Source organism: Suricata suricatta, chromosome 7, assembly GCF_006229205.1.
Source record: "Suricata suricatta isolate VVHF042 chromosome 7, meerkat_22Aug2017_6uvM2_HiC, whole genome shotgun sequence".
In the NCBI taxonomy this organism is placed as follows: Eukaryota; Metazoa; Chordata; class Mammalia; order Carnivora; family Herpestidae; genus Suricata; species Suricata suricatta.
Genome location: NC_043706.1, coordinates 53,013,396 through 53,023,950, shown reverse-complemented (window position 1 = coordinate 53,023,950; position 10,555 = coordinate 53,013,396). Strand labels below are relative to the sequence as shown.

The 10,555-nt window shown below is 38.8% G+C and overlaps 1 protein-coding gene across 1 annotated transcript in view; it reads right to left on the bottom strand.

The window, feature by feature from the left end:
• The window catches only part of PRIM2 (DNA primase subunit 2), a 324,616-nt gene that overhangs the window by 65,111 nt on the left and 248,950 nt on the right, over positions 1–10,555 (bottom strand). The window contains exons 11-12 of the mRNA XM_029944127.1: positions 6,668–6,794; positions 436–518 (exon numbers count right to left, since the gene is read on the bottom strand). Of these exons, the coding sequence (XP_029799987.1) occupies positions 436–518; positions 6,668–6,794 (210 nt within the window). The remainder of the gene's footprint in view (positions 1–435; positions 519–6,667; positions 6,795–10,555) is intronic.

Genomic DNA, 10,555 nt, shown 5'->3' with positions numbered 1-10,555 from the left:
CAGTAGGCATGACTTTGAGTAGATAATGAAAGAAAATGCAAAATGCTCATTGATTCATGATGTGGTTTCATCTTAGCTTGGGCAAACCATGCAGTATTTAATACATAGTAGCAGAATATTTACTATTGAAGCTTGAAAAGATGTGAGTTCTTTGTGTAAAATACTCTTAATTGAGATAATAAAACAAATTGAGAGAAAAAAGGTTTCCAGTTTCCTTTATTACCAAGAAAAATAAGACTGCAGTCTGGTAGACAGGAGAGCTAGAATTTCCAAGGAATCGAAGCCAGGCAAGTCTAGGCTTGGGCGTATGTCACCTAGAGGACAGGATGTCCGGTGTGAGGCCTGACAAGCAGTACACAGTGCCGCCGCAAGAACAGTAAGCGAAACCGAGCAACTGTCTGACACCTCATTGCTAAGGATGCGCATCTGACCTACCTGGCTTATCCCTTCGGAAGAGATCTTGTAGGACTGCAACTTCTGCTTCAGCAGCTCTGGATCACTGTGACGGAAGGGGCACCCTGACAACGAAAAAACAAGCCAGCACACCAACAAGGTTATTTACCCGGGACTTAGTACAATACCACACTTGAGAGACTGTCTAAGCTCCCCTTAATTGTCTAACAGCTTATTAATAAAAAAGTTAATTGCCCATGGGTGCAACTGCTTTCCTCTCTTTATCTAAATGACGACTTAGTTGTACGGTTATCAGGGTACTACAGGCTCAAGAGTTACATAAAACACTACGGCATTGTCAGGCAAAGTTGCCTATTCGCTAGGAAGAGGAAACAGTTTTAATTATGCTACTTGCTAACAAGCACAGATAACAAAGTAGCTATAAAACAGTTTATCTAAAAACTTTATAGAATCTCACATTTTATTATTTAAAAAAAATTTTTTTATGTTTATTTATTTTTGAGACAGAGAGAAACAAGAGCATGAGTTGGGGAGGAGCAGAGAGAGGGGGACACACAGAGTTTGAAGCAGGCTCCAGGCTCTGAGCTGTCAGCACAGAGCTCGATGTGGGGCTTGAACCCACGAACGTGGAGATCATAATCTGAGCCAAAGTTGGACACCCAACCGACTAAGCCACCCAGGCACCCCCATTTTATTCTTATTTTTAAATATTATATTAAAAGACTATGAGAGAAGATAATATAAACAAAAAGAAAAATGTACAAACTCTAAGAAATAAAAAAATCTCACATTGTTTTCAAATGTAAATTTTGTCTACTTCTCACAAAGTAAAATCCATATAAATTTAGAGGAACCACAGATGTGAATGAGATGGACAACTGGAAAATGTGTCATAGAAAAATAACTTAGAGTAGAAACACATTATCTCTGTATTATTTCATGAGTAACAGTAATAATGATGGACCACTAAAGTATCTGCATAAATAAGAATACAGACGAACTGAAATGTGGAAGCTGTATTACAAGGACAAAATCTAGAAAATTTCAGATATTTTAATAAGAAACAGCAATGTAAATGAAAATACTTTAAAATTTAATTTTGGAAGGTAGATTACTTGTTTTTTAAGGTATACAGATGATGGATCCACAAGTTAATTAGAAACAATTATGCATTTTTAATGAAATCAATGGGAAATGGGTGAGAGCAAAAACAGGAAAGAGCCTAGATGCCAAACAAATGTGCTGACCAAAAATCTTAGCTATAAAAAACATCCGCTAACCCTATGGACTCCTACAAATAATGAAATTCACAAAATTCATAGCTTATATCTCATTCAGATTAAAACTGTAAATCTGTAGTACAAGGAAACGTAACAGCTGCGTAACAGGTGGTTAAGAGTCTGGAGCTGTAAGCCTGGGTCTGAATCTCAGCTTCTCACTTACCAGGTGGGAAACCACAGGCAGATTCTGCATCTTGTTACTGACTGGGCTTCACTTTCTGTCAAGTGAGGGAAATAATCACTCACAAAACTCTTGTGAGAACAGAGTATAAAGCTTTCATACGCTCCTGGCATACAGCAAACATACAACATGTATTACCTGTTGTTATTATTCTCAAAAAAAGGGAAAGAAACCAACCTCATAATGAAATTGCAGAAGATACCAATAAGAAAGAAATGAGGCTGCACAGGAATTCTTGGGTAAGCGGGTAAGCCCAGCATTATTAAAGGGCACAAAAAAGGATATTAGTTGAATTATCCAAATTACGTTTGAAATAATGACTGTATCTGTATGGAAAAGGTTATAAAGGGCAAAGCCAAGAAGAAGATGAAGATTGCCGAGGTAATAAAGGTCACCAAAAAGTGTTCTAAAGCTGCACTGACAATAAGCAAACAGCAGAAAGAAACGATTACTACTTAGAGAAGGGGAAGTCATTTTAACAGATGACAGACAGAAAATAAACCTCAGTAACTCCTGTTTATTTTTTTCTTCTGTCTTCCGCATCAGAGAAAATGATCTTCAAAACTGGACAGGGTTGAACCAGGTAACCGAAAATGAAGTGAATACACAACAGTTAAGTGTCTGACAAAGCTTTCCAACATACGTTTGTGGAAGAGATGGATAAACTTAGTCTGGGATGTCGTTACATATAGATTCATAAATGGTAGAACAACCATTCCAAGCAGTGCTGGTTAATGAAATGATATAAACACAGAGGACTAAACAGTTTTACATAAAACCACAAAAAAAACCCAGAGACCTCTGGTTTCGAGTCTAGCCCATGAGGAGCTTATATGTCACCGCTCCATCTTGACCAGGAAAAAAATGAACAAAATGAAAAATCAACAACTCTGCTTAGACTCATCAAAGAAGTGAGATCATAGGGCACACCACTGCCCCCTAAAATTGGAGAGTGGCAGATACAGAGAATCACAACATACCAGAGCAGAAATCTCTGCAGGAACCAATACTGGGGTAGGCAAAACCTTACCTATAATTGAGAAATTTTTGAAGTCTGAACATCAAAAACTCCAAGGAGACCCAGTCACAGGGAGCCCCATACTTGGTACTCCTAGACCTCTAGCAAGTGTTCACGGTGAATAACAGAGAGAATTCCTCTCATGCTTCTGGGGAGCATGCTTCATGGGGAGGGGAGAAGTATCCATTTTAATACTATAGAGCAATATGCTCTTAATAAGGCCTGCGCTCAGAACAAACTATTTTACTAGAGCCTAAACTTCTGGGGTTTTACCAGAACTTAACCTATCTGGGGATAGGGAAATACCCAACTCTAGTCTCCTCTACACATCCAGTCCCACCTAAGGGAGAACCGCTGAGTCACTGTTGAAGTTCATAGCCCAGGGCCATAAGCTCACCAGAAGACTAAGAAGAGGACTATAGAAGACCATCCTCTCCACATCCCTGCTTACCACCCATATTACTAAAGGTCTATTTATTGGAATTCTTTTCACCCAATATGTGTCTACTTTTTAACAAAAAAGTACAAGGCCTATCAAAAGGCAAAAAATACAGCTCTGCAGAGACTGAACAAACATGAGAACTAGAGTCAGATATGGCAGGGAGAGTGGAATTATCACACCAAGAATTTAAAATAACTATGATTAATGCTAAGCACACTAATGGAAAAAGTAGACAATGTGCAAAGACAGATGATGTAGGCAGAGAGATGGAAATCCTAAGAAAGAATCATAAAGAAATGCTAGAGCTCTAAACACTCTAATGGAAATGAACAATGTCTTTTATGGGGTTATTACAGACATGGCTGAGGGAGGAATCTTGAAGCCAATAGAAACTTCCAAAACTGAAAAACAAAGAGAAAATGACTAAAGAAAGAAACTAAGAACAGAATATTTAACAGCTGTGGGGGATGATGAAGGGCAGTAATGAGAATACCAGAAAAGAGAAAAGAAGAAGCAATATTTGAGGCAATGGAGAATATTCCCCAAATAAATGTCAGACACTAAACTACAGATCTAAGAAGTCTGAAGAACACAAGCAGTGTTAATGCCCCACAAAATATAGCTAAGGTGTATCACATTCATACTTGAAAAAATAAAAAATGAAGAAAAAAATCATGAAAGAAGCTAGAATAAAAATTGTATCTAATTTATCCTCAGAAACCCTGTAAGTGAAAGAGTGAAGTGAAATATTTATTTTTTTACTTACTTATTTATTTTTTGGAGTGAAATATGTAAAGTGTTTAGAGGGGGGAAAATACCCACACACACCTAGAATTCTGTACCCCGTAAAATTAACCTTCAAAAGACAAGAAGAGATAAAGACTTTCCTAGACAAAACCTGACTTTGTATGTTGCCAGTAGGCCAGCAAGGCAAGAAATGTTAAAAACAAAACAAAAACCAAACCAAACCAAACCAAAACAAAACAAAACAACTCTTCGAAGAGAAGGAAAATGTAAAGGCCAGAAACTTGGGTCTACCTAAATTAAAAAAGTCAGAGAATAATTAAAGGTAATAAAAACTTCAGAGTGAGGAAATTTATCAAGGATATTACATAATGATAAAGCAGTGCATACTCCTGAGCAAAATAACAATCCTTAATGTATACCAATCTAACAACAGAGCATCAAAATACAAGAGGCAAAAACTGGTAGAACGGCAAGAAGAAAGTGACCTATCCACTATGACAGACTCCAGCACTTCTCCATCAGAAATGGACAGATCCTGGGGTGCCTGGGTGGCTCAGTCGATTTAGAGTCTGACTTTGGCTTAGGTCATGATCTCGTGGTTCCTGAGTTTGAGCCCTGCATTGGGCTCTGTGCTGACAGCTCAGAGCTTAGGGCCTGCTTCAGATTCTGTGTCTGCGTCTCTCTCTGCCCCGCCCCTGCATGTGCTCTTTCTCAAAAATAAACAGTGAAAAAAATTAAAAAAAAAAAAAAAGGAAATGGACAGATCCACTGGGCAGTAAATCAGCAACAATCATAGAATTTAAAAGTACCATTAATTAATTTAACCGGTATCTATAAAATGGCTGTATCCAGTAACAGCAGATTACACACTCTTCTCAGGCCAAAAGTAACACACCACTCTGATGAAGGATGCTGTTGACAGTAGGACAGACTGTGAGAGTGTGGGGCAGAGAGTACATGAGAACTATCTGTATTTTGTTCAATTTTGCTGTGAACCTAAGTGCTCTACAAGAATTAAGTTTATTCACTAAAACAAGGATAGATCAATGTTTCTAATAAATAATACGAACTTATTGAGTGTCTGCTAAGGATATAATTTTTTAACTGGCAGAGTTTAAATTAAAAATAAAATAGAACAAACAGAATGGACTGGAATAAATAAGATTCAGTTTAACAGGAATAAGCAATATAAAATCCTGCATTTGAGCTCATAAAAATCAACTACATAAGAGGGAGTTCTAGGATCCGGTAAGTGATAAAAGAATCCCCGGGAGTTTTACTAGGCCAAACCAAATGGCCTAAGAAAAGTAATAGATTTTCTCAATAGAAGTATCTGGTCAATTGAAATTTAGAAGACATAAAAATTATTCAGGGCCTGTGCAAATAAATCTGATTTCATAAGTCTGAGGGTGGAGCCTGATAATCGCATTTCTAGAAGGTACCTTCAGCAACTGACACAAGTGATGAGAACCACTCACTGTGGGCACTTTTGTCTGTTAAATATGAAAGTAAAGGCATTTTTTTAGTGCTTTGGACATGTGAGGCATCTTCCTTAAAATTCTGTTTGTGATTATTTGATCTTGATCCATAACAGCCTCTAAATGTATAATCTTTTAAAAAAGAATTACATTCGAGATGCTGAAGCAATAATTAGCAAACACCCTTCTACACGTTAAAAAAAAATGCCAAGGGGCGTATGGATGGCTGAGCTTGTTGAGTGTCTTGCTCTTGATTTCGGCTCCGGTCATGATCTCACAGTTCGTGGGACCAAGGACATGTCAGGCTCTGCACTGACAGCACGGACCTTGCTTAGGATTTGGTTTCTGCCTCTCTCTCTGCCCCTCCTCTGCTCATGTGCATGCTCCCTCTGCCTCTCAAAATAAATAAGTAAACATTAAAAAAAAAAAGTGCCAAAACAAGAAACAGTTCTGACACATAGTGCAGTAAGCTTTAGTTATCTAAAATATTTACTAATATGGACCACTAAAATCATTCTCTGACATACCAGACAAATGAGGAACTTCTCAAGGTTATGCTCAGAGAACGATTTTAGAGAAAAAAAAGTTGCTGAACTCAGAAATCTACAAAAAATAGTTTAGCTTTTTTTTTAACCTACGGTAACTTAGGTGAATTCATAGATCTTTGATACCACCACCTGCTAAATTCCTCAATATTTATTAATCAGATTATAGTAATGAGAATAAAACACACCATTCCTTAGTAGTCTTTTGAAAACTAATGGATCAACTATTCCTTAATTCAAGGTAGTCAATTTTAAAAACCTTTGAAGAACCTGGACTAGTCTCCTAATCGTGAAAGAAACGGAAAATAGTAGGTGAAGGGGGAAACTGTGAACTAACGAGCCCGATCCTGCACAATCTTTAGCATAGTTGAATAAACCCTCTTGCCGACCCAATTCAGTAATAAGACAGCTCTAGAAGAGTGCAGGAGCACAGCGGTGACTGACAGAAGCTACAAGGGATACAGTGATGCAAAGAGTCATCAATCACACTGTTTTCACGGTTTCCTACGGAGTTGATGGGGTTTCTGCACTTCACAGACATACATGCAGTGGAAGCACTTACCATGATAATCCCCTTGGCCTGGTGGATTGGTTAGAATAATCTTCATGCAACTGAAAGGCGTATAGTCCGTTCTCTTGCCTTCCTTTCCAAAGCTGTGACGGATGTTGTAAGAGTAGCCTTTATCGAACTGATTGGAGGAGAAAGAAGAGACAAAGTAAGCCAGTATCATCTAGTGGTGTCAGCAGGGACCACAGCTAGAATCAGAGTACAAAATGGTATTTTCTAAAATAAACTCAGCATTCATAGGTAGATGTACACTCATAGACATCATTTGAGTCCTTCGTGTACAAATAAATTTTTTAAAAAACGCAAAACTTAAAACAAATTTCTCAGGTAGGGACAGCAAATGTTTACATTTATATATGTTTAACAATGAGGATAATCCTTTCCTGAGAGTGATCAATTCACTCATTTTTGGTTTGATTCCAGAGCTTATACTGAATGCACATCAGTTTAGTTCAACCCCCTTAATTTAGTACTCCCTGAATTCCCATATCCTAGTTATTCTACTCTGAAATGCCTAACACAATTAATCCCTTCTTCTATATTCTTACTACAGGAGAGAAGCAATGTGTAAAAGAGAACAAAGCAAGAAGAAAGCAAATGCTTGATTAATGAACTACTGCAACTGCCTCCCACCTGGAATTCCTGACTCCATGTTTACAAAGCAAGCCAAGAGTATAAAAAGGAGTTAGAAATGGTGGGAGAAAGAAAACAGGAACTAACATTGATTGAAAAGCTCGAAATAGTAGAATATAGCTAATACTTTAAGGACAGTAAGAAAGAAGTAGATTAAGAGAGGAATGTTCTGTATTATTTTGGGGGGTGAGATTTTTAAATTTCAAGTTATAACCTGAAATGCACAGATCTCAAGTCTACAGTTTTACTGGTTTTAACAAAATCACTGTACCTATGTAATACATAGTCCTAGTAAGACACAGAACGTTTCCATCACCCAGGGTTCTCTGGTGCCCCTTCCCCGTCAACATTCTTCACTTCCCTCCAAACACTGATGTGATTTTCATCACTATAGTTTTAACTATTCTACAACTTAACATAAATGGAATCACACAGCACAAAGTGTTTTATATCTCACTTCTTTCATGACTTTTTATTTTTCTGAGATTTATGCCATTCATGACACATACTGTCAACAAGCCCTTTTGCAAAACTATAGACCCCAACAGTTAAGACCAGAAAAAGACAAGAATGCTAATTCACACTCATACTAAAACCTGCTGCACTTATTTCTTTCAGGCTTCCTTGAGGCACTGACAAAAATGTTTTGTCAACGACTGGAATGTTCCAACCACCCAGACAGAAAAGCCTACAAGACCACATGCCACCTGTCCCCTTCCCTGTCCATGATCCTGTGCTGAAAACATTCCAACACCCAACCATGATCAACTGCTCTGTGCCTGCTTTCTTGCCCATACGTCCCTGAACCTTTCTAAAATTCTAGACACCCGTCTTACCAGGAAAAGAGGTCAGATATTAAGACTTGAGCTTGCCACCACCCAGGCTGCTGGCACCCAAAATAAATTTCTCCCTTTTTCAAACCTTTGTCTCTTGAGTTATTAGCTTCTCTCATGATGAGCTTATCCAAGTTTGTTTGGCAACAGTGCTGGCAAACCCGGCTGGGAACTATGCTTTCCATTTGTGTGCCCCTCTCAGGATCCCCAGGAGGGGGCAGCTGGCCATGGCAGCTCATCTGTTCACTTCCTTGAGCAGCTGTGATAGACTGATGGGTAACACTACCAGCAGTGTGCTCCTTTTACTGCTAAGTAGTGTTTCACTGTATGAATATACCAGATAGTTTATCTAGTTCTCTGCTAATGGACACCTGGGCCATTTTTCCAGTTTGGGGCTATTACCAATAAAGCTGCTATGAACATTCTTGTAGATAATTTTTGTGGGCCTATGTTTTCATTTCTCTCAAATGCTGCCAGAATTGCTGCCATGTTTTCCAAGGTGACCATAGTATTTTATAGCCTACCAGCAATCCATGAGAGTTCTACACTGTCCCCAAAGCTGGTGCTGGCTCAATTTTGTTCATGTTAAGCCGGTCTAATGGATAGGTAGGGATACCTCACTTTCCATTTCCCTGATGACTAATTCTCATGAGCACTTTTTCATATCCTTTCTTGGCTTACTTTGGGTTTTCTGTCTGTTTCTTTGAATCTTTACCTTTACTCAAATATGTTCATGTTTCTAATATTGACTTCCTGCATCACTGGCCATGTATAGAAATGTATATGCATATATGGATATGCATATATATGTCCCCCCAAGATTTTATTTAAATTCAAGTTACTCCTGGTTTCAGGAGAATTTAGTGATTCATCACTTAACGTATAACACCCAGTGCTCATCCTAACAAGTGCTGTCCTTAATATCCATCCCATTTAGCCCATCCTCCTGCCCACCCCACTCCATCTACCCTCAATTTGTTCTCTATAGATAAGAGTCTCTTATGGTTTGGTTCCCTCTTTTTATTTTGTTCTTCTCCTTCCCCTATGTTCACCTGTTTTGTTTCTTAAATTCTACATATGAGTAAAATCATATAGTATTTGTCTTTCTCTGACTTACTTTGCTTATCATAATACATTCTAGCTCCATCCATGTTACTGCAAATGGCAAGATTTCATTCTGTGTGTTTTTGATACTTATTTTTGAGAGAGAGAGAGAGAGAGAGAGAGCGCGAGAGAGAGAGAGAGAGAGAGAGAGAGAGAGCGAGCGTGCACCAGACAGAAGGAGACAAGATCTGAACAACTGTCTGATTCAGGGCTCAAACTCATGAACCACACAATCATGACCTAAGCCCAAGTCGGACATGTGTAAAGTGTCTGTTCAAATCTTTCTCCCATTTAAAAAAAAACAGATTTTCTTGTAGGAATTCTTCTTTTTTAATTTTTTTTAACATTTTAATTTATTTTTGAGAGACAGAGACAGACAGATCATGAGCAGGGGAAGGGCAGAGAGAGAGAGAGAGAGAGGGACACACAAAATTGGAAGCAGGCTCCAGGCTCTGAGCTGCCAGCACAGAGCCTGATGCGGGGCTTGAACCCACGACTGTGAGATCATGACCTGAGCCGATGTCGGACGCTCAACTGACCGAGCCACCCAGGCGCCCCTCTTGTAGGAATTCTTGATACACTCTGACTATACCCCTGCTGTCAGATACAGGTGTTACAAATATATTTCTTACAATCTGTGGCTTGTCTATGTATATTTGCTTAATGTCTTCTTATAAGATATGTTTACTTTTCATGAACCCTAATTTATCTTTTTTTATGCTAATGTGCTCTGGGTCCTAGGTTAGCTTGCAAAGATATTCTCCCATGCTGTCCTTTGGAAGCCATGGTGTTTAAGCTTTAAAGTCAGGTCCTTTTCATCTCAATTTTTGTGTGTAGGGTAAAATAGGAGTCCAGGTTGTTTTTTACCCCTGTAGAGGGGAAGGATCTTTTCTGCCCTAACTTTAAAGGTTCGTGGCCTGGGCTCATGAATCAAACTGATAAAAGACATTCATGAGAAAAAAACCCCATTTAATTTCAATGTATATAAAGCACGCCCATGGCAGTCTTTTTTTTTTTCTCCGTAATATTTTATTGTCAAATTGTTTTCCATACAACACCCAGTGCTCTTCCCCACAAGTGCCCTCCACCATCACCACCACCTCTTTTCCCCAATCCCCCTTCCCCCTCAACCCTCAGTTCATTCTCAGCATTCAATAGTCTCTCAAGTTTTGCATCCCTCTCTCTCCCCAACTCTCTCTCCCTCCTCCGCTCCCCCTGGTTCTCCATTAGGTCTCTCTTGTTTTCCTGCTAGACCTATGAGTGCAAACATATGGTTTCTGTCCTTCTCTGCCTGGCTTACTTCACTCAGCAT